This window comes from Aedes aegypti, chromosome 3 (assembly GCF_002204515.2).
Source record: "Aedes aegypti strain LVP_AGWG chromosome 3, AaegL5.0 Primary Assembly, whole genome shotgun sequence".
NCBI lineage: Eukaryota > Metazoa > Arthropoda > Insecta > Diptera > Culicidae > Aedes > Aedes aegypti.
This window is the reverse complement of record NC_035109.1, coordinates 124,210,174-124,237,752: the sequence shown is the minus strand read 5'-3', so window position 1 is coordinate 124,237,752 and position 27,579 is coordinate 124,210,174. Positions and strand designations below refer to the sequence as shown.

Genomic DNA, 27,579 nt, shown 5'->3' with positions numbered 1-27,579 from the left:
TTTTCAATAATTTCAGACATAAATTGTTGCAACCTTCCATAGGCACGATTAATGCGTTATATATATATATATAGGTTGAGTAAATTGAAAGCGTTTTATTTCTCTAATTTCTTTTTTATTTTTTTAAGTGAAATCAACTCATCTTTAAAAATTCCTAAGTGCTACGGCAAATGGAATGTAAATATTGTTAACTGTTGTGGGGGGAAGTTTCCCAAACTCTTTTGAGCAAACCGTTTTGTATGTGGGTAAGCTAAAAGCTAAATTTTATTTCATTAGAATAATGAATTCAATATTTTTGCAATCACTTACAATTTTTGGTGACCTTCAGACGGTTGGGTCTTACCACGGTGACTCGGGCTTAATAATTTTGTAGATATACTAAGGATTAGAAACTCTCAATTATCAAATTCGAACCAAAAACAATAATACTTACAGCTAGTTAGGATTTTCAATTGCTCAACCTCGTCTAGGACTTGGTAGATGATTAGCGGTTTCTATATATAACGAATTCATTTTAGGTTATAAATTCAACGTACTTTTAAGAAGTATTTCCCTTACCTCGGTACTATAGATTTTAAGCCAATTTTGCACGAACTAGAACTAAGTTAAACTAGAGTTTAGATTTTGATTCCTCACTACCTTTTAGCTTTAAATTAACGGAAAAATGCGCAGAATAGTAGATAAAACTTTTGAAATGCTCATTTGCATGACTTCGTAGAGTTGTTCCAATTTTGTTTTGGTTCTGAACTCCTACATACATCGAAAAGCGCCTTTATCCTCTCTTTTACGCTCGGTTAATCGACCGTTGTATTGGTCAAGCTTAGTTGACCACTTGAACGGCCACAGTGAATCGACCACAGTAGATTTGTAGCAGGGGGGTGACGTGACATCCCCCCTCCCGTGAACACTAGTTACGACCCGACTCTTCGGGAGTCTCCAATCTGGGTTCACTTCGTTCAACCACGTCAAGAACCGCCAACTTTACTGCTGGTCGTCGATGAACTCCGGAAGCCGTCCGGACAAGGGCTTGGCGGACACGTCCATCACGTCCAGGCATCACAGCTTCAACACGTCCTCTCGTCCATTGATCCTTGGCTGTCCCATTCACCACCAATACCAAATCTCCAACAGCTATATCTCGGACCTCTCCAAACCACTTCGATCTCCGCGTGATTACTGGAAGATATTCCTTCAGCCACCTTGTCCAAAAGCGTTGCGTTATGGCCTGCGCAAGTCTCCAACTGCTCCGTAGCACGGCCGGTGACTCAACGGGTTCATCTGGAAGGAACTTGTCACCATTTGAGGAACCCAGCAAAAAGTGGTTGGGTGTAAGAGCTTCCTCATCCGCCGACTCGAGTGGAATATAGGTGAGCGGACGCGCGTTTATCAGAGCCTCGGCTTCGAGCAAGATGGTCTCCAGAACTTCGTCATCTGGTCTACGTGGGCTGTCTGCTATAGATCCTATTGCTACCTTGACGGAACGAACTAGACGTTCCCATGCGCCTCCCATATGGGGAGCCGCTGGTGGTATGAAACACCACCGGGTCTTGGTTGTTGTAAACGTGGTAGCTAAAGCGGCATTCCGCTTTTCCGTCTCTCGTTGCAGTTCGTTGCTCGCCCCTTGAAAGCAGGTTCCATTATCCGAATGGAATTCGGCTGGAGATCCACGTCGAGCTATAAATCGCCGTATTGCCATAATGCAGCTCTCCGTGGAGAGGCTGTACACTACTTCCAAGTGTATTGCGCGAACTGTAAGGCAGGTGAATAAAGCCACCCACCTTTTCACTTGACTTCTTCCAACCTTGACCAGTATTGGACCGAAATAATCTACTCCTACGTAGGTAAATGGTCGGATGAACGGTTGTAGACGGATCGCTGGAAGCGGCGCCATCGCTGGAGGACTCGGTAGGGCTTTCTTAATCCGGCACACCACGCAGCCCTTTGTGACCTTCTCGACTAGTGCACGTAGCTTGGAAATTTCGAAGCGTTGACGAATTTCGTTGGTGACGGTTTCGCGATTGGCATGGCGGAAACGCCGATGATACCAATCCACAAGCAGGAACGTGATCTGATGTTGCCTCGGGAGTATTGCTGGGTACTTGAATTCCATTGGTACAAAAGTTGAGGCGCCGATTCTGCCACGTTGACGAAGCACACCGTGCTCATCGAGAAACGGCCAGTTTTTGTAAATTGGACTGCTTTTAGCGACACATCGATGACGGACCTCTGGTGAACCTTGCGTTTCAGACAAGATTTCGATTTCCTCTGGAAACGATTCAGCCTGTGCAATCTTCCAAAGGGCTGTCTCAGCACGCCTCAATTCATCTTGGACGAGAACATCCTGTTGCATCGAAGCACCGCTGCGTTTACGGCGTAGGTTATCCACGAATCGAATCACAAACGCCATGGTTCTCTGTAGACGAGTCCAGTTGCTAAACCGTGTGGTGTCGATTAATGGTGGGCTGGTAGAATGGATGTGGATTGGTCGCAGTTCTTCGCACGTTGTTGTGACTACCGTTTGTTGAGGCCAGAATTCTTCCGGCCGATGCAGGAATGGTGGACCCGCGAACCATGGATTCATAGAGGTGAGATCAGGCCCATTTTTCCATTTCGTAGCGAGGTCTGCCGCATTCGATCTAGATGGAACCCATCTCCACTCCCGTACGTCAGTTGATGTAAGGATCTCACCGATACGGACTGCCACAAATTTGTTATACCGACGATGTTCTGATCGAATCCAGGCTAAAACGGTGGTAGAGTCGCTCCATAGAACTCGGCGGCTGATAGAGTAAGTGTGGAATCCTTCGACAGCCTCCAAAATTCGGACTCCTAGTACGGCCGCATTCAATTCAAGGCGAGGGATTGATAAGACCTTTAAAGGTGCCACCTTAGTTTTTGCGCAAACCAGCGCAACATGAATGCCGTTTTCAGTTTCGATTCGGTAATAAGCTACGCAGGCGAAGGCAGAATCGCTGGCATCGACGAAAACGTGTAACTCCAACCGATCGAAATTATCTGGAAACGGGGAGTTGAAGTAGCAGCGGGGGATTTGCAATGAGTCTAGTTGCGGGAAGAAGGCTACCCATTGTCGCCAACGAGTGAAGAGCTGCTCGTTGATTTTTTGATCCCAATCAATCCCCGAGGCCCAGACGTCCTGCATAAGTACTTTCCCGTGGACTAAGAAGAACGCCACGAATCCCAAAGGATCAAAGAGACTCATAATCACCTTCAAGACTTCGCGTTTCGTTGGAATGTGATTCTCATCGAGAATTAACTTCAAATCCTCACGCATCGAAAAGGTGTACGTGAAAACATCGTCCGCTGGTTTCCATCTCATTCCGAGAACCGATTCGGCTGCATCTGCACGTACAAGAGCGAAGTCTTTGGTAGAATCTGGTTCGATCTCCCCAGTTCGCCGCAGAACTTCGTCTTCGTTCGATAAAAAGTTACGAATCTCGAATCCACCCATAGAGTGGACGTACTTGACATCGCTCACCACCCGAACTGCTTCGTCAATCGTCCTGAAACTGTCCAGGTAGTCATCCACATAATGGTGCTCCTTTATTGCGGCTGCTGCTCGTGGATAATGCTGCGCGTACTGTTCGGCATTGGCATTCTTTACGAACTGGGCGGAAGAAGGAGAGCAGGTGGAACCGAACATTGTGACTTCGATCGCATACACCTGTACAGGTTCTTCGGGAGTGCGACGAAACACAAACATCTGTGAATTCCTATCGCTAGCTTGTAGCTTGATTTGGAGAAACATCTCCCTAATGTCTCCAGAAACGGCCACCGGAAATAGACGGAATCCGCTAAGTACTCTCGGGAGCGGAGTGAGGAGGTCGGGACCTTTCAACAGGAACGAATTGAACGATACCCCAGCGACTTTTGCTGCTGCATCCCAGATCAGCCGAATTTTACCCGGTTTCTTGGGGTTGATGACCACTCCAAGTGGCAGAAACCAAGTTTTCTGTGGATCGATAGCTGTCACCTCTGATTCGCTGACTTTGCGAATATAACCCTTTCGCTCATAGTCGCTGATTTGCTCACCAACTCGCTGCATCATTGTTGAGTTACAACCCAACTTCTTTTCGAGAGCCTTCATCCGTCGAATGGCCATCGGATAGGTTTCTGGAAATTCCGGATCATCGAACTTCCAGAGGAGTCCGGTTTCGAATCCGGTTGCTGTTCGCCTTGTGGTATCTTCCAACAATTTTCTCGCTCTCTTGTCCTCGTCCGATTCGAGCATCACGTTCGGGCCCACGATCCCATTGTTCTCCAACGTGAAAAAATCGCGTAGCTGTTCATTTAGCAGAGCATCTGAACTCGCCGCGGCCGCTGTGTGGAAGTTCACAATCGCCCTAGGAATGGGTTTCGCAGATGTGCGGCCATAGACTCCCCAACCTAGTCGACATTTGGCGGCTATAGGGTCAAATGGCCCTCCCTCTCGTAGCCTCAAAGGAACGCCGAGGCGAAGATTGTCTAGCCCGATAAGTAATTTGGGTTGTGCTAGATCATAGTCTTCGATCGGAAGCCCCTTGAGATGTGGGAAACGTGTTGTCATTTCTCTATAGTTGAAACGCTGCGCTGGAAGAAGCAAACAACTCACGGTGCGTGCTTGGTGAAGATCATAACGTTTGTCGTTTCGTTTACCCGATATTTCCAGGCTCACCTCCTCCGATCGCAGTTCATTGCGCTTCACGTTCCCAGTCCATTGTAGAGTCAACGGTTTCCTAGGCCCGGAGAGACCAAGTTCGTTTGCCACTTTCTCCTCTAGCATTGTAATCTGCGAACCCTCGTCGATAAAAGCGAATACCGTTACACTCTTGCCGTTTGCATACAATACTACAGGCAGTACTCTGAACAGCGTTTGATCGTCGTCCATTGGAAATTTCCTCGACGAAACATTCACGGAGTGGGTTGTTGGCGTAGAGGAAGACGACGAGTGCAAAAGCGTGTGATGTTTGAGTCGGCATCCCGAGACTCCGCAACCCTGCCAAGACTTACACGGCCATTTGCCGTGGTTGTTCAGGCACGTTCGGCAGAGACCTTTATCCTGTACCTCCTTCAATCGTTCCTCTAGGTTTAGCTGTTTGAACTTGTAGCATTCAGCAACTCGGTGGCCTTCACGATCACATATTCGACACGATTTTGGTGATTTGCGAGTATTTTCTGCCGCTGGTTTTGGAGCCGGAATATCTGCAGTTGAATGAGCTTGAATTCTAGCTTTCTCACGAGGACGTTGTAATTTTTCGCTGCTCGTCGCTTTCTGAAACCCTGGAAGTTCGAAACTCACTTCACTGGCCGCGCTGACCAGCTTGCCCATGAATTCACCGAACGTTATGACGGTAGCCCTGGGCTGAAGATTTTTGAAGGTGGCCCAGTCCATCCTCATAGGGCCTGGCAGTTTCTCGACCAGCTCCTGCATGAGCATTGGGTTGGCCAGATGTTCTTCTTGTTCAGCCGCCTGAAGATGGTCGACGAAATTTTGCACCGCCAATCCAAATTCCAGAATGGATTCCGGGCGGTCATGCCTAGGTCCTGGAGTCCGCCGAATCTTTTCATGTAATGACCGAATAAGAAGTTCGGGACGACCGTAAAGCGTGCGGAGCGTGTTCATCACCTGTGGAACGTTGGCCGGAAGCAATAGTCTGCTTCGCACCGCTTCTCGAGCGTGTCCGGTAAGGCATCTTTGTAGTCGCGCAAGGTTTTCGGCATTTGAATACCCACACGCAACGGTTGACTGCTCAAAACTGCTGATGAACATCGGCCAATCAGCAGGATTGCCGCCGAAGTGAGGTAAATCTTTGCCGACAACTTGTCTCGCGGCTATTTGCTGCGTGCTGAGAACCCCTGCTTGCCCGATTGGTTCGTGATTGTTCGCTCTCATCGCTGTATTCACCGTTGGTCCACCCAAGTGACGAAATTGCTCCGGACGAGATTCGTGAGAGAAAAGATTTGGCTCTACGGATCGACGTGTTAGAGGTGGATCGTGAATTGCGTCGCACAGACCAGGTGTGGTCCAAGAAGGCTCTTGTCGGCGAAATATCTGTGGAGTGTGTTCACCCCCATCACTGTGTCCACGAGATGAATGAATCGACGGTGGATATGGGTGAACTGGCAAAGGATTTGTTTGCAAAGGCCTTGAACTAGTTACGAACTGCTGGAACGGTTCACGGATTGTAGTAGATCGAACGTGATACCCGATCCTACCACTCACATGAGGAATGCCAGTGGGCCCAGGGAAACGCTGACGTGGAGAAGAATTATGAGTTTCTGCCACTTGGGGTGCAGGCGGTAATTCTGACGGTATCTCCGTTACTCTTGAAGGTACATTGATGATCAACGACGCTACACTATGCGGGGCCGCAGGAACCGAATCATATTGGAGGTTGCCATGATTTCCCAATGTATTCCTGTCGGACTTCCCGTTCGGCATATTAGCCGTCAACCAACTCGCGACCTTTTCTCGGGAACTTGTTGCCGATTCCACCACACTGCCACGTTCGGAAATCTGCAGAATGACTTCATTTTTCTTCTCCAGTGATTCACGGCGTATCGACTGCTGTTTGAGCAGACGTGCTTTCTCTGCCACAAGTTTGCTCTGCCTTAAAAGCGATTCTTCCTCAGCCAACTTCCTTTGCTCTTCCATTCGCTTCTTCTTTTCTTCCAGTTGTCTCTGGGCCTCTTCATGTTCCAGTTTCTTAATCGCTTCCTCTTCTTCAAGCTCTTTCTGTTTCATCCTCTCTTCTTCCTCGATTAGCTCCAGCCGCGCCTTCACGATCGACGACCGGCTACTCGATGCTACCGACGAAATCTTGCTGACAATATTTGAAGCAGGTTTGCCCCCTGACACGTTACCTGACGGCGCTCGTTTCGCTTGTGATCGCAGTCGAGAAGAGATAGTCGATCCTGCTGCATTCTCTCCCCGGCACTGCCTGCAGATAAACGGTCTACTCGGCACGGACTCGCTCTCGCCGGTACAGCTGAAGTGCTCCCACAGGCGGCATTGATCGCAGATGATCATATGAGCACTTGACGAGTCTGGGCGGTGGCATGCCTTGCATGTATATCCCGATCGGCTGTGATGTCCGTCCATCTTCACCCACGTACAAAAATTCTTTTAGAATGTTGTGGGGGGAAGTTTCCCAAACTCTTTTGAGCAAACCGTTTTGTATGTGGGTAAGCTAAAAGCTAAATTTTATTTCATTAGAATAATGAATTCAATATTTTTGCAATCACTTACAATTTTTGGTGACCTTCAGACGGTTGGGTCTTACCACGGTGACTCGGGCTTAATAATTTTGTAGATATACTAAGGATTAGAAACTCTCAATTATCAAATTCGAACCAAAAACAATAATACTTACAGCTAGTTAGGATTTTCAATTGCTCAACCTCGTCTAGGACTTGGTAGATGATTAGCGGTTTCTATATATAACGAATTCATTTTAGGTTATAAATTCAACGTACTTTTAAGAAGTATTTCCCTTACCTCGGTACTATAGATTTTAAGCCAATTTTGCACGAACTAGAACTAAGTTAAACTAGAGTTTAGATTTTGATTCCTCACTACCTTTTAGCTTTAAATTAACGGAAAAATGCGCAGAATAGTAGATAAAACTTTTGAAATGCTCATTTGCATGACTTCGTAGAGTTGTTCCAATTTTGTTTTGGTTCTGAACTCCTACATACATCGAAAAGCGCCTTTATCCTCTCTTTTACGCTCGGTTAATCGACCGTTGTATTGGTCAAGCTTAGTTGACCACTTGAACGGCCACAGTGAATCGACCACAGTAGATTTGTAGCAGGGGGGTGACGTGACAGTTAACAAAATAATAATAAATGCTCAATTTTGTTTTACCAAATTAGGATGATAGTATTGCCTAACACAGAACACATACATATAAGAAATGAATATAATGTTTGGAATGTTACTAATAAAAAAACAAACCGTCAGATACAGATGAATAGTTTACGAGCAAAACTGCAAGCCACCGTCAGGATTTCAACGATTCTGTACACAATATATGGCTTACAATAGATATCAGATTTTATGGAAACGTATTTTAGTTAAACATAGTCTGTGAAAGTCAGTAACGCTTTCCCCGTGCGTCAAAATTTGTCGGAATAGTTCAGGTAATTGATATAAATTGTATCTAGGGTTCGTAGTACCGACCTCTTTTCAAGAGTACCGGTTCTACGGTACTGTAACTCTCAGTACCGGTAAAATACCGGCACTGGAAGATTTTTATTGTAATATATATAAAGCATACAATATTGGACAAAAAATTTGCAACTTTTTAATGTTGTCAATGAACACAAGTTTGCTGTTTATGAACGCTATCAAAATATGGTCTTAAGTTGAAGTTATATCGCAGCCCAACCTAGAAGTTATTAATCGTTCATCGTTTTTAAGTCGGACGTGCTTTTCCTTCTTTGCTCGCTTTTCGTGAAAATGGGTGTGTTTGATTGGAGATGGAGCCCTACGTTGTGTGGTGGAACGGTAGCGGGAACGACGACGATGAAGAACAAACTCGATTTCAAACTAATTGAAACTTTATTGCCACCGAGAGGCAGCGTGCCTACTCGGTGGGGAACGAGAGAAACTGTATACTACATACAAATCGGGTGCACCTTTTATAGGTGCACAGTACGGAAAACAATATCACTTTCGCGCGTTCTGCTTTGTGTAGTTTGGCGCGCTTGGATGTTGCCGCCAAAGCAGAGAAGCATCACGCTGGGCTGATGATAACGCAGATGGATAGGCGGGAAATGAACAATACGAAAGTTGAATGAATCAACTTTCGTATGCACGCCGCTCGGTTGGTGCGAAACAGCAACCGATGATGCCGTCCGTAATGTGAGCGCAAACATCCCGGCGCCTCAAAACGAAATTGAAAATTCGTTTTCTAATATTGCTTCGCTTGCTCGATCGATGACTGCGCCGTAGGTAGGATTGGATTTGGATGTCTATCGTGTCGGTGCAGTCCGTTTGAATGGAGATGATAATTTATTAGATGCTCCGATCTATTGATGCCTCATTCTATTGGGATGTTGTTTTTGGATTGGAGTGGTACTGATGGTGGTCGTTGAGAGATTCTTGCTGCGTGGATTGCAGCTTGGCCTGACTGCGCCGAGTGGAAGGCCAGAATTCCCGTGTGCCAGTGGATGCTGCCGTTGGTCGAATCGGAATGAAGCAGTAGCTTTGGAAGTTTCACAACGCCGGTGAAAAGGGTGACCGTTTGATTCGACCAATGGAATGGATGAAACGTCTGTTGGAATCACGGTTTGGTATTTTGGTAGTTGACCAGTGGGAGATTCCTGCTTGACGGACGACAAGCGTGACCTGACTACGCCGAGTGGAAGGTCGGAATTCCTGAGCGCCAACGGATACTGCCGATGATCGTGTCGGAAATGAAGCGCCTAGCTCCGGAAGATCCACACGCAGGTGAATGGAATTTTGCCGATTGACAAGATCGTTTGGAAGGATGGATGGGCCGTCGGACATGATGCCACATAGTCCGAATGTGAACACGCCGGTTCGGAGGGTTGATGATAGACTGCCTGTTTGGAGCTTGAATAGTGGATGCGCCGATCCGGAAGGGTGATTTGCTTGGGTCGAATTTGTACACGCCGGTCCGGAAGTAAGATGGACTTGTTTGGTGGACACAACGGTCTGGAAGGAGGTTTCACTGCTTCACTGATGGACTCGCCGGTCCGGTAGGAGGATGAACGGTTACGTTGTCTTCGATCGCCGTCGGGATTTCACTCGCACTTTCGCTTCGAGATCGCTGGCGATGCGATCAATCCTTGGTTTGGTCGGTCCGTGGTCGCTCCGTGGCGGCCAATCCTGGTCACGGCACCAATGTTTGATTGGAGATGGAGCCCTACGTTGTGTGGTGGAACGGTAGCGGGAACGACGACGATGAAGAACAAACTCGATTTCAAACTAATTGAAACTTTATTGCCACCGAGAGGCAGCGTGCCTACTCGGTGGGGAACGAGAGAAACTGTATACTACATACAAATCGGGTGCACCTTTTATAGGTGCACAGTACGGAAAACAATATCACTTTCGCGCGTTCTGCTTTGTGTAGTTTGGCGCGCTTGGATGTTGCCGCCAAAGCAGAGAAGCATCACGCTGGGCTGATGATAACGCAGATGGATAGGCGGGAAATGAACAATACGAAAGTTGAATGAATCAACTTTCGTATGCACGCCGCTCGGTTGGTGCGAAACAGCAACCGATGATGCCGTCCGTAATGTGAGCGCAAACAGGGTGTTCGAAAAAAACACAGTTGTAGTTGATTTTGGGGTGCTTCCATCAAAACCCGATACAGTAATATCCTGATTTTGTCAGCCCTATGCTGCATTTAGGATTGACAAAATCGGGAAAGAGCTAAAACCGGGAAAAAAATTTCGACTGCTTTCAAGTTTTGTTTTAACTTAAGGTTATGATTTTGTTAATAAAAACATTTTTTTACCTCCATTCTCTATGTAACGTAATCCAAGGTAACGTTGATTAGTTTCTTGGATAACTATTAAAAATATAAATTTCAAAATTTCGGTTTTTAGATCATTGTATAGACGTGGCTTAGGGCATAATTAAATTTTTGCAATTCCGTTGCATATTAGCTTATTTCTAATCGACTGAATGAACGTCATAATGGCCTACTTTTCCTACCAAAATAATCAGTACTGAAAAGTGCTACTTTTCAGCACTGTTATCGGTGCTGTAAAGTAGCACTTTTCAGTTCTGTTTTGGGTTTGGAAAAATTGTATCTGAGTGCCTCCATCAGCCATTCAACGAATTGCTCAGGATTCCTATATGACTTCTGATTCATGCATTCGTTGGACGATCCGAATCCGACTCAGGGATTCTGAATGGGAATAGGCTCACCATGCGAATGTAGAGGGGGCAGTAGAGTCAGTGTTTCACTATTTACTTTCCTTCAGAAGACGGGAGCATCACGCGATTCGTGTAAGCCAGGACTGCCCAACGTACGGCCCGCGGGCCGCACAAAATTAGGTCGCGGGCCAGATAAAACAACTCGTTGCAAACATCTTGTTGCATAAATAACTATTTTATACACAATATTGACAGTATAGACGTGCTTACTATGATTAAAATGAATATCAATTTTAGGATGACAAAATCGGATCAAAAAGGGTGCTAAAATCAGGGGTAGATAAAATCGGGAGCTAAGTTCATCATGGATACAATTAAATTAAAGCTGTCAGACGCTAACCACATCCAAATTCATAACATCGATCAGTACGTGTGCATTGAAATGGTGAGCTGCAAGCATTATGTTGTGTGCGATGGAGCAAAGTGTTTGATTGCCGTGCATATAGATACAGAAGCGGCGACTGTTAGGATCCACGATCTACCTACTTCAATGCCCAATACCACTGTTCACACTCACATGCTTCAATACGGAGACGTCTACAACGTAACGAGGGAGCGTTGGAAGGACTACTTCCCGGGGGTGTATAATAGAGTACGCACTTTGAAAATAAAACTGAAGCATCCTATCTAGTCCTATATTTTAATAGAGGGAGAAAGGACAGTATGCACTTACTCAGGATAAAAGCTCACATGCAAATACTGCGACAAAGATGCACATCCAAACCAGCAGTGCAAGGAAACCAACATATCAACATCCAAAGCTGTAGCTACAACACCACAAATCCAATCATCAGTAGACTTTCCACCACTGAATGAGCCAGCAGCACCATCCTCCCCAGATGTGTTTGAAGAGATTATAGCAAGAGCCAGGCATTCTCTTGCCAAAGAAGAAACAAGAGCAAACAACAACGATCAGCATCCTCCCGACGACAATACATCGATATCAAGCATGGACACAAATAGACTTGAACGATATTACCGGGGCATCTTCTAAACGACGGCTGTCAACTCGAAAGCAAAACGAAACAAAAAAGTTTGTCAAGAGCAGTGCACCCAGATCTACAGTTAGACTGCAAATAATAATTCTTCTACATCAGTAGAGGGAAAAACTATTTCTGTAAAAAAAAATTAACAATAAGGGACCTACATGGCTAGGGCATCCTATTATATGAAACTCGGCTCCGTTAAGCCTGTAATGGCGTTTAAGCCTGCTAAATAAATTAGTTAGAAAAAAAAAAAACAATGAACTTTACCAAACTTTCGTAGCATTTATTGTGAAGAAATTTATTGTAACAAACGATTATTAGATTTTTCGTCAGTACCGAAAACACCGATTCTCAATGCTTTCCAAATGCGGTACCAAAAATTGGTCGGTATTACCGACACTTCCGGTATCGGTTCTCCCGGTACCAAAATCCTAAAAGCTACAGGAAACTTGTAGCACAATCACAGTTGAACATTTCCTGAAGAGCCATTCACGATCGCAGTCAGTAACAGACCAAAACGAACAGATACAGGTATGATTCAAAAGTAAAATTTCAAAAATCTTAAAGATTAAACTTAACCTTAGAAACCACGATTCTACCATACCCAACACCGAGTGAATTTACAAAAACAGAAAAGATACTTAACGTAAGTTATTCATAAACTTTATCGAATTATATAAATCTAAACACAACTTTTTTTTTCTTGAGCGAACGGAGCATTGATTAAATAAGATGAATTTCAAAAAATTCTCGTGTCTAGTACATTATACACAATCCCTAATGAACCAAAGTTCCTCTAAAGGATCGTTTATTATTGTTTAACGAACTAGCGCCAGCGTATGACAACGTTATTTATATTATTTTTAAAGTGATTTCTTAAAATTTTGCTGAGCTTATTACTTGAGTGGGAATTTTTCATACTTTCAGGCAATGGATTATATTTCCTTGGCCCCATATTCTCAAATCTCCTTCTTCCTATCTCAGTTCTGATTCCAGCCTGTTTGGTCCTATATCGGTGAGCAGCGGCATAGAATAAATCTAGTTGTGATGCAAGTTTATGTTGTGAACTATCTTGAATATTATTATTCCTGCCTACATTGTGTAAAGGCCTTCAATCGGAATATTGTGCTCCATTTCAGTTTACAAAGTGTTTGTAGGCTACAGATATGAGAATCTGTAAATGGCTTTCATACATCGATACTGCTTCCAAATTGATTAATTATTTGTAGAAGGGAGTTTTCATTTTCGTGTGTTTGCTGCAGATCTCGTGAGAGCACACTCTCGCAGGGCTGGATGGGCTGGATATTATCGCACGTCTCTATCCTTCGGAAAATCGGCTTGCGCGATAGGCTTATGATTATCGCCGTGACCGATAATTTCATTCGCTGCTTTCAGCTTTAAGGCCCACGTAAAAATGGAGTAAATGTCAAAAATGAAAAAGCTATCTTAGCCCTTGAAATCAACAAATATAAAAAAATAAAATCACATCGTCTTTTTATTCTGAAAATAAATCTTAGCCGTTGAAATCAACAAATATACCTCAATATGTCTCAAATTCCGAACAGACTCATATTCCGAACACTCGGTTATTGTATGGCGATTTGGTTGAAATGTTTCGCTGAAATATGTCACCAAATAACAAGGAAATGGCAGTCAATTGCAATTCAATTTTAACGTCTCCAATATAATTTATACCAGGAGTAGTGATGATTCTCTAGATTGAGACCAGTAGAGCAAGCTCAGATCAATTTATTTGCCAAATTATTGATTCGTACTGTTCGGAATTTGAATCAAGGTGTTCGGAATATGAGACAGAATGAACAATGGTGTTCGGCATTTGAATCAATATGTGGTTTTATACTTTTATGTGAAAACATTACTAAAACTAATTAAATCAACATTATTATTGGTACACCCAACAGCTAACAGTTAGACTATGCGAAGAAATTAAAACTTACACAATTATTAGCTAATTTATGCCAATCAGATGCAGGCCCGGATTTGGGGGAGTGCCAAGGGGGCAAATGCCCCGGGACCCCGATCAAGGAGGCCCCCCGAGGAACCAAAATAGGACCAAAAAACATTTTGAAATATCGTTCAATATTTTTTCTTTAGACATTTGAACATATAATTCAAAAGTTTGAGTCAAGTTTACAAAATTTGAGGATTTTTTGTTCTTCACCCTATATCTGAATCTCACAGTGTTGTTTGGGTAATGCTCATTCTTCAATATATTACATGAAAATAGTAAACCAAAATCTTCAAAATTCTTATCTTATTAGTTTTCAAGAAGTATTGTAATTAAAAATTCGCTTAACGTTTTTGTAGGATTTTAAAAATACGGCTACCCCAATTGAAAGAGTTTATTGGGTTCCATAGTATGCCATAGTAGGTGAAGTATTCTTTGAATTCAGTAGAGGCTTGGCTTTGAATATAAACCATAGAATAAACAGTACCGGCAAGAAAAAAGTACATTAAGGGAACTGTATAACAGCTTCTAACGAAAACATTGACCTGACATTATAATTACATCTCATAAATTTATGCAAAATCAATCAAATTCTGTTCAAGAGTTTAGAGGACATAAAAAAACTATTTTGAAAAAAAAAAATGCCAACAATTTTAAATTGCAATATTTTATAAATGTGAATATTTAGAAGTAGCAAATTTGTTCACTTAGATGGAATGCAAAAGTTTGTAAAAGATTATACTTAGTAACAATATTTGGACATTTTTGTCAGAATGGGCGAATTTTAAGTACTTATTAGCGGTTTCTTCACCACCGCTTAAGCCTTAAACCTAGTTTAACTATATGGGTAAACGTGGTTTACGGCTTAAGCGAAGGTGAAGAAATCGGCCCTTAGACACTTTTGCATAGAAATTGACGATTTATTCACAGATCTTATTTGAAGTAATCCAACATGCGATTCAAATTACAGTTCGATGGGTTTGCTAGAGGCAGAGATGCAGGTCTCCAAACTTGACAATTTTGTATGAAAATCAGCATTTGTGAACTTTACTCTTGTCATTACTGTAAGTACATTTTTTTCAACCAGAGACAAACTGGAAAATTGTAGTAAAGAGAACCAAAAGGAGTTTTAGAGTAAAACGGTTTTGAAGATTTTCGGCTTTTTACACTCCATACAAATTATATAGAAGCCCAAAAACGAGCCAATTTTCAACGAATTGTTATATTTTTCCCATTGGACGGAATCACCTAAGAATATTATTGGAAAACTTTAAAGCAGTTAAATTGTTCAATGTATATACTTCGTATAACTGCATTTTGGTCACGTTCGGCATTTTTGACAATTTCGAGTTAATACCGTGGAATTCCATCAAATCTGGTATACTTTCAACCAACTTAATTAAATCCGTAAGATTGTTCTAGAAAGTTCGTGAAAACTATCAAGTTGTTTTGTCACATTGGTATATATAACTGCATTACAGTCACATTAGGATTATACATAGGCCTTTATAATTTAGTAGTAAGGAAATTTCTATCAGATCTGTTTTCTAGCTATTCTCCCAATATGTGTTCAAAATTTCAGCTTCAAATAAGTGTTTTTAGCTTTCAGTAAGTTTCAGAAATATATATATTTGTTCCCATAGTAGCGAAAAATGCATACTTAATACTCCATTTACTCAATGCCTACTCTTATCGAATATAACAAATATGCAGTCATGGGCAGTATAGCTCACAATTGAAAATGTCACTTTGCATTTGGGCCCCTCATATCTTTGAACCGACCATCTCGTTCAAAACTCAAATTCAATACGTTGGGTAGTGGAATCCCAAAACGCGCTTATTTTTTTTAGGGCCCCCTTTATGAGATCTGACCCGGGCCCCCCAAAGCCCAAATCCGGCACTGATCAGATGCATTTGAAGTCCCTGTTGGCCTTAAGTGTTCGGAATATGAGTCAAAACGGTAAAAAGAAATCAAAACACTCAGCCTTTTTATTCTGCAAATAAATCATCGAATTGTCGATTTTAATGCTGAAAACTGCTTTTTACTTTTGGCATTTGCTCCATTTTTACTTGGGCTTTAAACCGAGTAACATGGTTTGAAATTGTTGACGCGCATTAATTTTAACTACAATGTAATTACACGGTGTGCCAAAAACCGTTATTAACGCAAATAAATGTCCAGGAATTTGGCACCTACCATTCGAAAGATATACTATTCAAGCATATTTTCCGTGAACTTGAAAATATTTTAACGAGGGATTCGAAAGTAATCGTGGTTTGATGGTTTTTAGCTATCTTGAAAGGGATTTTTACATACTTCACAATTTTCCCCACCAGTGCACCATTATTAATTTGTAAACTAGCCGAGTAATCATAAGCTTTGCATTAAGCATTCAAAACATATTATATCTAAGCATCTTCTCTGAAAATAGGTGCCAAATTCTTGGACATTTTTCTGCGTTAATAACGGTTTCTGGCACACCGTGTAATTAATGAATAAATGTGACGGTCTACAAAATTATAGTCAAAATAAATAAATTTCAGAAGATCGGTCTGCAGCTCCTTCCATATTGAAATTCTAATATTCCAATAGAATTCTGAAAACATGTTCTCAGGGTCGATATTTCTAACATGAAAAGTAAGCAAAATATCGGGCATAGACAGACAAACAGACGTTGAACTTAAAAAAAAAATCTCTTGCTCAGTTCACACCGTTATCTGTTGCACGAAATACTGTTTTATGTAACAAGACCTACAGATGACGGTAGTCTGGAACGTCAAAAACAGAGCAAAAGGATGGACGCACCTTTGATTGTGTGGTTTGGAACATTGCGAATTCAAAATGATCGTTGAATGAGTGGTCGATGAAAATTTCGTCAGCGTTACGTCTGTTTGTCTGTGTATCGGGTATTAAAATTCGAAGAGGTATTTGCTATGCTTGTTTGGTGATAGCAAAATACGAAACGAGCCGTAACATCTCCTTTCACCATTCACTCTACTGAATGACCGTCGGTTGTGGGTATATTTGTGGAATTCATGATTGATGGTTATAAGCCGAGGAATTTTACCCTGGCTAACATGGGTTTGCGTGAATATCATTCAATTTGGATAATTTGGATTCTGGATAACATGGGTTTGTGTGAATTTCATTCAATTTGGTATGTACCTAGGCACTTGTCGATGCGATGTTAACCGTTCTCTTTAACGCATTCCATCAAGCCTTAAATGTTTACACTCCACGTAAGTAATTCAATTTATCATATGGCACACATACACAACACACGCGGCACTTACCTCTGACCAGTGTCAGGATTCCGAGCGGCATCACCGAGAGGGCCACCATCAGGTCGGTAATGGCCAGCGACATCAGGAAGTAGTTGGTCACGTTCTGTAGCCGCCGTTCCCACACGATGGCCAAGCAGACCAGGATATTTCCGGCCGCAGTGCCAAACACCAACACAATGGCCAAAAGCGCCCAGTAATTGTTGAGAGCATTTGTGCCATCGTCGTCCTCGTCCTCGTCGAATGCGGTTCCATCCCTGTCGTTGTCGTCCACCACGCTGAGCACGGAGTCAACGGTCGTGGTCGAAAGGTGGTAGGACAGATTTAACCGCAGTGGTGCCCAACCATAACCGGCCCGGTAATCGTTCGCTGCCTGGTTGGCGAATTTAAAATAATTGATTGGTTTCGATACCGACCAAAGCCACATTTCCAACAAATCGCTGTTGGACGTTGGGTTCGCCAATTTGGGACGCATTTCCGCGGCGGGAGCTCAGTTCAGTTTCACGCACTTTGTTCGAAGCGATGGTCTGTGGGAAGAGAGAAGAGAGACGAGGTGAGAGGGTTGGGCAAGCTATCAACTTTCTAACCAATTAGGAGTTACTAGGTAATCGAAAATTATTATTTGATTCATTACAAATTGAGCTGTGAGGTCGGGGTCCATTAGGATTATGGCGCATTATGTTCCGGCATGTTCGATGGAATCATCGAACCACTGATGGGCGGTGTAATTAACCCCTCTACCGGCAGCTTCATTTTTTACCGAAAAATAAATACTCACATTGTTATAACCTTTTTGTTCTTCAATATTTGTGCACCAATTTTTCACAAGTTCTCTAACAACTCCACTAGTTTAGGAATCCGTGTCGATATTATTATTGGTGATCTGGTTTTAAAGATATTCCGATGCTTTTTGGGGGACCGACATTTTACATATAAAATGTCTTTGGCGGCCATATTGTTTTTGATCAATTTATCAAAAAAATAAAATGTTGGCTATTTATGGCAGGTAATAAGAAGCTACTCTGAAAAAATATACAAATCGGTTCAGTATTCTTGCAGATATCTGAAAATTACGATTTGATGTATTTTGAAATGTTTAAGATCTTTATTTGGGCAGCGTGGTTCCAGAAACCTAAATGCTCATTACTTAAAGACGGCTGCACCAAATCGCTTCATTTTTTCACAAAATACTCTCATTATTGTATTGTTCCGAAGAGTGAATATCTGAATACGATTAAAATTCTGTAGCCCGAGAAATCAACGGGGGATTCTAGTTACGGGTCGGTCCCCCAAGGAATTTTGAAATATCTTCAAAACCAGATTACCAATGATCAATATCGACACAGATCCTAAAACTAGAAGAGTTTTCTGGAAACTTGTGAAAAAATGGTGAAACAATATTGAAAACCAAAAAAGTTATAACGATTTGAATTTGAATTTTGCGGTAAAAAATGATGCTGCCGGTAGAGGGGTTAAAAGGGTATCCGTAGAAGCACAGCTTTACGTGCCGCAAATTATCAACTGTATTGGGGAAATTTAAACTGAGGTTCGAGAAAAAATGTTTAAAACATTTGTTATTTTTGAAAATGTTTGAAAGTCCAATCTCTCATATACTTCTTACCATCTTTACCAAAAAAAAAGTTTACTGTGAAATTTTCAGCTTTCTAGGTGGTGATTGAAAGGTGGCCCAAAGACAATGTAGGTTTATATGGAAATTACTATGGAGAAATTTTGAGAATTGTTTCAAACACGCTAGTACTGTAGGACCTTATCATCCCATACTGAAAACTCATTCTTCAAACCTTAATGAAGGATGTTGCTGAAGAAACAAATCCTTTTTGAGTTAATTTTGTGTTGGATTTTTGTACATGTTTGCAGGGTTAAATCCCATACTTATTAAGCATAATAAAAGCAAGCATATTTCTTCTGCTATCCGTCGGATTGAATTTCTCTCTTCAGCAAATTTCTTTATTGTGGTTTGAAGAATAAGTTTTTACAATGGGATAATAAGTTTGTACTTAGTTTATAGTACTAGCTTGTTTGGAACATTTCTCAAAATTTCTCCATAGTAATTTCCATATAAACATACATTGTCTTTGGGTCACCTTTAAATCACCACCTAGAAAGCTGAAAATTTCACAGAACACTACTTACAGATACGCGACGCGTAGCGGAAATGTACATGATGTAGACGACATTTTATACGATATGTAAAGTAAATTTACGAGAATCTGGCATTCTCTTTATGTACATCATTTTATGCTGAAATTTATATGGATTTTTCTTTCTGAGTACGCTTTTAATTATCCCAAACCTGATTGTAATTGCTTAAGCTTAACATCAAAAAGCTTGTCAATCAAAACTTTTAAGATAAGAATTCAAAATTTAAAATAAAATAACAGTTTTTGAAAGTAGGACCATTACAGTAAAGGGTGTTACACGTATCAAGCTTTTAAAAAAAAAACTGCACCGTGAACCAAAAACGCTGAAAACTCATAAATCACACGTTTTGCATGAGTTTCAGAAATGTCTGACCATAAACAACAATTATTCTGACTTGTAATGTCAAACCCAAGCTGTGTTACAAAAAAATAGAAATAAACAAAACCAATCCTTAAGGGTCAAGTGTTACAAAGGGGGGTGGGTGTCAAAAATTTTCAATTTTAGCGTTACGTTATAAATAGATGCGGCCTAATGAACTTTTAAGGGGTCATGCACAAATTATGTCACGCTCCAAGGGGGGGGGGGGTCATACCAAGCGTGACAAGCCTTATAAAACTTACGGACGTTGAAAATCCACATAACCCATACAAAAAGTGTGACAAAGGGGAGGGGGTCGAAAAAGTTGAAATTTAGCGTGACATAATTTGTGTACCATCCCTAAGGCAGCATCCATTTATTACGTAACGCCAAAATTGGAAATTTTCAACACAACCCCCCCCCCTTCGTTACGCTTTTTGTATGGAAATTTTTAAAATTTTGTATGTGTCGTAACGCTCGAAGTGTAGGCTCGAGCCTACCCCCTCCCCCCACTTCAAGCGTTACGCAATTTGTGGATGCCGCCTAAGAAGTTTTTGAACATTGACTGAAATATTTAGCTGTAGTGAATTCTTTATTCTTTCGAAATATTATCATTCTTTGAAAAACTGTTCAACAATTTATTTTATTACTTTAACGAAGTAAACATCTTTTGAATTTATTATCCCTTTGAAATGTAACAAAGTATTGGTCTTCATCTGATGGAAGCATTCCGGGAAAGTGCCGTGCAGCTTACGTTCAAGAGGAAGATTTTTGACTGCGGAAATCAGACTTATAACGGCAGGAAAAGGAAAAGGCTTTAAGAGAAAAGTTTAAGGGATTGTGAATGTTGAGTATCGGTAACTCTACTAGATCTACCTATGATCAATTAACTTATTGTGACTTCCAGCTTAATAACGTTCTTCAAGCAAATAAATCGACTCGCTGAATCAAAAAGCAGCATGAAACGTCAAAAACGCGGAAGGATGATCAACATGTTGGGAGAGTAGGGTTTATAAAATAGAATAACAACATTTTGCCAACCACATATAGATGGTTGGTTAAATTTCTGATATTTTGATTTCAATTATTCAATCACTCTGTGTATTAGTAACAGAATGCTACTCTCGACAGATTCGATCACTTGTCTTTTCCACGAAATGTTGATTCGACCAAATGTCATATGCTCTCTGTTGCAATTAAGCCTTTTCGACTAAATATCATTCGACCACATGCCTTTCAACCAATTGTCATAGATTCGTGAATAATAAAGGAAAAGGTTGCCGAATGTCAACGAAAACGTGTCGACTACTGTGTTTGATTGCTCAATCATTTTAAGTCATCAGTTTCATGCTTACTAATGCAATATATCTATGTAGTCAGGATTCTGAGATATCCACATTAAAATGGAAAGACAAAAACGTTAGTTTCATGTTCACACGTGCCGCGTTCAGTGACATAATCTCAAATCTCTTGACTCAAATAACGATAGCTCTTGAGCTACTGAACAACTTTACCGAAGACACCGACTTTCCAAAGGACCTTTCTTAGCCGAGTGGATAGAGTCCACGGCAGCAAAGCAAAGTCATGCTGAAGGGGTCTGGGTTTGATTCCCGGTCGATCTAGGAACTTTTCGTAATGGAAATTTCCTTGACTTGCCTGGGCATAGAGTATCATCGTAGGTACCTGCCACACGAGATACGAATGCGAAAATGGCAACGTTGGCAAAGAAATCTCTCAGTTCATAATTGTGCAAGTGCTTATTGAAGCTGAGAAGCAGGCTTTGTACCAGAGAGGACGTAATGCCAAGAAGAATAAGAAGAAGCAACTTCACAAACGATCAGAATATAGCAGGAACTTTGCAAAGATTTGAATTAGCTGGCCTGAACAATGATAGACAACTTTACCGAAAATGGCGATCCTTCTAAGTGGTCAGGATCCTGAAATATCGGCAAAAAAAAGTTGCATGCTCACTAACGTTCTGGTGGCAAAATCTTGAATCTGTAGTCTAAAATCGCCCTTGAGCTATCGAACAACTTTGTCGACAACGCCAACTTTCCAAACAATCAGGATCTTGAGATATCAGTGCTGTCGCTTAACGCATACGAGATTTGCAACAACACCTCCAAATCCGATTCATTTTTGCGTTCGGAGTCTTTTTCGCTGGCTTCGTTCGTTTGCCCAGTGCTTTGAGAAGGCCCAAGCAGTTCGATTAATTTTCGCGCGCTCGGAGTGTTTATTTTTTTTTTTTCAGTTAGCATTCGCGCGCCATCGGAGTTATTTTATATTCCTGCTTATGCGTGTTGACGCTGCGATTGTAACTGTTCAGTCGAGGATGGATTACCAATTGGTGAGCTCGTTTCATGCTTATAATAACACATTTGTATCATAACATGTATTTTTTTTATGAATTTGTTGAACAAACTATCAATAGTTCGTCTTTTTAAGTGTTGACATAAGCGCTTATTCATGTTTCATAAAATTTCGAGATGCAAACCTTTGAATAGTTCGATGTTTAAGATGACTTTTTAAACAGATGTTACATGAATCGCATCACTTACCAAGGTGAATCCTGATCATGTAGCTTTGAAGCCTTCCCACTAACAAAACTCCATCTCGTGGCAACCATGAAGATGCAGAGGTATGTATACTCGGTCTTTAGTAACAATGGATGTCACACTTAGACCTGTGCGCCGCCGCGCCACGCCGCCGCCGCCGAACCTTTTCACGGTACGCCGATGCCGATTAAAACATCGGCGGCGCGCCATACGCCCATCAGCGTCACGTCGCCGATTTTGCATTTTCACGCCGATAAATAATCCAGCTCGATACATTTATTAATATTAAAATAAATACTCCAGGGAATATTTAGGTATTGGCTCAGGAATTCCTATAGAAAATCGTACATCATTGTGTCAAGGGTTGTTTCCAAGAAGTTGTCCCGATATCGTACAGTGGATCCTCCAAGAATTCTTCTACGGATCCCATCGAGAATAATTTCAGTTTTTTAAGAATACCTTCTGAAGTGTGAATTAATTAAGACATATTTCTTGGGATTACTCGAGGATTTTATTTTCAAAGATTTAGTCCTTCTTGCATTCCTCATGTAATTTCATTTAAGCTATTCTGGTGATTCTACCAAACTTTCCTTCGGCGTGTCCTTCAAAAAATCGTTCTTCCAAGAATTCCACAGGATTTTTTTTTTCAATAAATTCTTTTCAAATATTTTTCTAGTATGCTAGTTTTTAGATTCCTCTATTGATATTTTCACGAATTACTTCTAAAACATTTTCAAGAATTAGTTAGAGTGGGAAAAAATCATGGAGTTTCTTCAGGATTTTGGAAAACTCCATGATGAACTCTTTGAAGTATTCATTGTGTGATTGCTTAAAAAATTTCCGGGTTTCATGCATTTTTTTTACTTCCCTTTATGAATAATTCTTTGTATTTCTTCATGAATTTATTTTGAACATATACTGGATAGTTATCGCTGGAATTTCTCCATGTATTTCTGAATGCAAATTTCTCAGGAATTCTTTTCAAACGTAAAAAAAACAGTGAATTTTACTGAAATCTATCTCAGTTGTTTTGCATATCCTAGCACTCCTACAGCAGTTACTCCATTACTTCATTCAGAAGAAACTAACATGAATCCGTCATGAGATTCCTTCAGAGACCACATCAGTGATTCTGTCAAGAGCATTTCATGGGTTGATTTTTTTCTGAGTTATTTTCCACACACTTCTTCATGAATTCTACCTAGCATTCCTTCTCGATTCTTATTATAAATTTACCCCTATCCATGCAAAATCGTTCAAGGATTGTTTCAAAATTGTTTGATGTATTTCTCTTTCAATTTTTTCGAAAATAATCTTGGAGACACCTGCTTCTTGGAATTTTTTCGAAAAATTATGATATTTATGTTTATGTATGATGTAATTATGTATGAGTTCTTTCAAACGCTTCTTTAAAACTGTTTCTGTGAATTTCTTCAAAGATGTATGAGAAAAATATTGCCTATACAGTAGGATTCCGTTTTTGGCATGCTCCATTTTTGGCAACCCCCGATTTTGGCAACAAAAGGGATCCGTTTTGGCAACATTTTTAAACACCATTAATTTTTTTTTATTTTTTTGTAAAAATAATAGTGTCCAGGTTTAGTCATCTGAAAAGCAAGCTAGCTTCATGCTTACCAAATTCCAGAGTTCGATTTTCGTCGATATTATTCCAAATCGCACCAACTGATAGATGTCCCGTACGCGTTTTTTCAATTCTAAATGGCATTACGTCCTTACTACGACAGAGCCTGTTTCTCAGCTTAGTGTTCTTATGAGCATTTCTACAGTTATTAACGGAGAGCTTTCTTTGCCAAAGTTGCCATTTTCGCATTCGTATATCGTGTGGCATGTACGATGATACTCTATGCCCAGGGAAGTCAAGGAAATTTCCATTACGAGAAAATCCTGGACCGACCGGGAATCGAACCCAGACACCTTCAGCATGACTTTGCTTTGCAGCAGCGGACTCTAACCACTCGGCTAAGGAATGCCCAAATACATAAAGCTTATAAAACTGAATCGAGATACTTTAACGAAAAGTGTTTGGAACGTCTGTCACAATAAATATGACGGGTCTCTTAGTTTATAGCATAGCCCTATCCTACGGAAATCTTCTTCAAAGTGGACCTTTCGGATGTTTGGCTATCATTTAGTTCCATAATGATGATGTAACAACGCTCAAATAATATTCTTGAAATTGAAAAAATAGGTTCCGATTTTGGCACGGCTCTTAAGGCTTCTTAAGGAATCCTGCCATAGATTATTTCTGGAATTTATCAAAACATTCGTTCATTGCCCAACTCCAAGTAATTACTCTTTGCATTTTTTGCAGGAATAACTCAATACATATCTTTATTGTATCTGGAGTTTCTGCAAAGATTTCTCCGATAATTTTTCCAGAAATTCTTATAAGGTATTAAAATTTTTCTGCAAGAATTTTTAAAGATTTTTCTTGAATTACTTCAGTGGTTCAATCAGGATTTATTTTAAATATTCGTACAGCATTTCTACAGAGCTCTATCCATTTTTTTTACAAAATGTTGTTCAAAAAATTCTTCCAGCATTTCCCTAAACAATTTTTTTACTAAATAAGGATTTGCCAAATGCCTGCGAAGGTCCTTGGAAGATATCTCCAAACTCTTCTAAGACTTTCGAAGTATCTTTCTAGGAACTATTTGTAGAGCCTATTTAGGAATTATGAAGGTATTTTTTTAAACAAAAACGATTTTTGTCATCAGTGACGGTGTTGTTAAATGTGATTAACATCACGCGACTTTGGCAATTGAAAATATCTTTCACCCCTGTGGGAAAAGCCATTCGAGAATGTTTTTCCTGGTGATCATTTCTGAATTACTATCATTGGTCATATTTGCACATGGAAAAACGCTATTAGTATTTCAATTTAAAAAAAATACATTTGACAGCACTCAGTGAAAGCAATTAGAAAACTTTTTCAGCTTACATTAAGGACAAACTGAGAACTCACTGAGGTGCACATGATTGATATTGTTTTAATATAATCATAGTTTTTATGCATGTAGCACTGAACCAAATAAAATTATAAAAACAGTTACTAAAAAAGTAAGAGGTTGTTTCCAAGATACGACCGCCAAGTTGACGTTGGATAACGTTAGCTTCTTCTAATTCGTGGCTTGAGACCGTCACGAACTTATGAAAGATTTCTAGGGGAAGAGCACCAATTTTCGACCCAACACTGCTTTTCGACCTTTTCATACGATTTTGGCCTACTTTGTATCAAAATCCGAAAATGGTCACAGAATTCTTGTAGGTCAAAATTAGTGCTGATACTGATAAACATCTAATCATTTTTCACACTATTTGTTGCATGTCAAATCTGACCTATTATGGACATTGTGTGAACTGGTCGATGGAAGAAGAAGCATGAGCGGTAACTTTTGCTCTCCAGACAAATATTCCGGTTGAACGTTAGTTCCACGCATGATCCATTAAGATTGGTTGCTTTAGTGCGTTCCGAAGCCAGTTTGAGGTTTAAGTACTTGTCCATGAAGTCCGCTAACTCCATGTTCTCCTCTTTGCTCAAATCGATGTTGAAGTTTCCTGTCACGATGATTGGCATGGTCTCCTTTAGGTATTTGAACAAATTCCGCGCCATGAAGAACTTCTTCTGCTTCTTCGTTCAATCCGGGGAAATGTAAAGATAAACCAGTAGTGCCCGACAATTCATTGTAGTGATCTCGGCAGCGTAGATGTCACCATAATCATCTGACAAGCCCAGCTCTACATTATAACTGGTGCAAAGTTTGCGGATCGTGTGCGGCACAGCTGATCCGCAAGTTGCCATTCCAGCATCTGGCCGTGAAATCGCGCAGGACTTCTTGATCAAGACCGATCTGCAATTCCAGAGCTCGGCCATCATGGCCCTGCAGAAAGCGAGCGTGGCCTAACTGGTCGGTTTGTTTGAGGACACCAACCTGTACGCGATCCACGCCAAGCGTGTCACCATCATGCCGAAGTACATCCAGCTGGCTCGTCGTATCCGTGGCGAACGCGCTTAAATTGCATTGAAGCACAATTTCAAACAACAACCCTTTACAGGGCCACAATTTATTAATTAAATAATTTAGTTATCAATTGTAATTTCGAATGATAAGTTTTCAACGGAGATAAATGGCAAACAAAGTTTTATCTAGGTTCCCGTCGCACAGGTCGGGCGGCGGTAGCATTTTTGCAGTCTTCTCTGTGTGTGTATTTCGATTCGACAATTTCTTACCAAATCACACTGTCGACGATTGTCAGCGCGCGCACAATGGGAATTTTATTTCTTAACACTGTGATTCTCGCGAAGCATTATTTAGCCGTGATAAATGATTGCATGCAAATTACTGACCAAAATCTGAATCAATCACATCCAGTCACCAGTAATGTCGCTCTTCACGGTGGAAAATTCTCACAACTCTTTCAAAATGAAATGGTCGTCCTGAAAAGGACGGTTGGGGCTAGTCACCGTCGATCAAACTGGGTTGTCAATCCATTGTTAGACAGAAACACACCAAAAGATTACCAAAGACGATTAAATCGAAATGCGGTCGGTAATTTTGTGCTTCCTTGTTTTCGTTGGTTTTCTCACTCCTCCGACGGCAATTTTCAAGGTTTCTAGACGCGTTTTCCACGAATTTAATGGTCTAGCTGGATGCCCATGGCCATGATGAGCGATTTCGCGGAACCCGCAGCATTTAGCTTGGATTGGGAATAAACAAGAGCAGAAGCAGCGGAAGCGACGAATGTGTAAAATTTATTCCGATAGGAGTCCTTCTCCAATTGCTGGTCGACGATTGACTGATGTGCGCGGGGCTCATTGAAGCTTGGTTGGCTTTGACTGAAAACGATAGAATAAAGAGGAGTAAGAAGAAGACCGAAAGGGGCGTTTCCCTTTGCATGACGAAAGTGGCTGAGATATCGAGCAATGATGTCTGTGCTAGGACTACACAAGAAAAATGTGCTTTTCTATGGAAAATAAGACATGTCTTGATATTTATCAATTTTTCAAAAGTTTATTTATGAAAATCAATAGTTTTAATTATAGGAGCCGATTCGTAGAAAGATTTCCAATATTCAATGGTTAGCTATTGATAATCAATAGTTTATTTAGTATGAAGGAAAATTTCTGGTGCCAAAATGATGAAAATTGTTCTATAAGAATTTCTTTTCAGAAGCATTCTAAATATGTCGCAATTTTGTTACATATGTTCTCATAAAATATGGCAAGTCTAAGAAGCTGTTGGAAATGACACTCTATTTTACAATCGTTGTTAAATGTAGAGCACTCACCCCGACGGCACTGCAGCTGCATCCGCGAATACAGTATCAAATTGT

At 41.0% G+C, this 27,579-nt stretch overlaps 1 protein-coding gene across 14 annotated transcripts in view; it reads right to left on the bottom strand.

Annotated features, from left to right (window-relative positions):
* The window catches only part of LOC5575783, a 336,132-nt gene that overhangs the window by 227,420 nt on the left and 81,133 nt on the right, over positions 1-27,579 (bottom strand). For all 14 annotated transcript variants that reach the window (XM_021855894.1, XM_021855898.1, XM_021855899.1 and 11 more), the window contains one exon: positions 17,162-17,676. In XM_021855894.1, coding sequence (XP_021711586.1) covers positions 17,162-17,624 — 463 coding nt within the window. In that variant the 5' untranslated portion in view covers positions 17,625-17,676. The remainder of the gene's footprint in view (positions 1-17,161; positions 17,677-27,579) is intronic.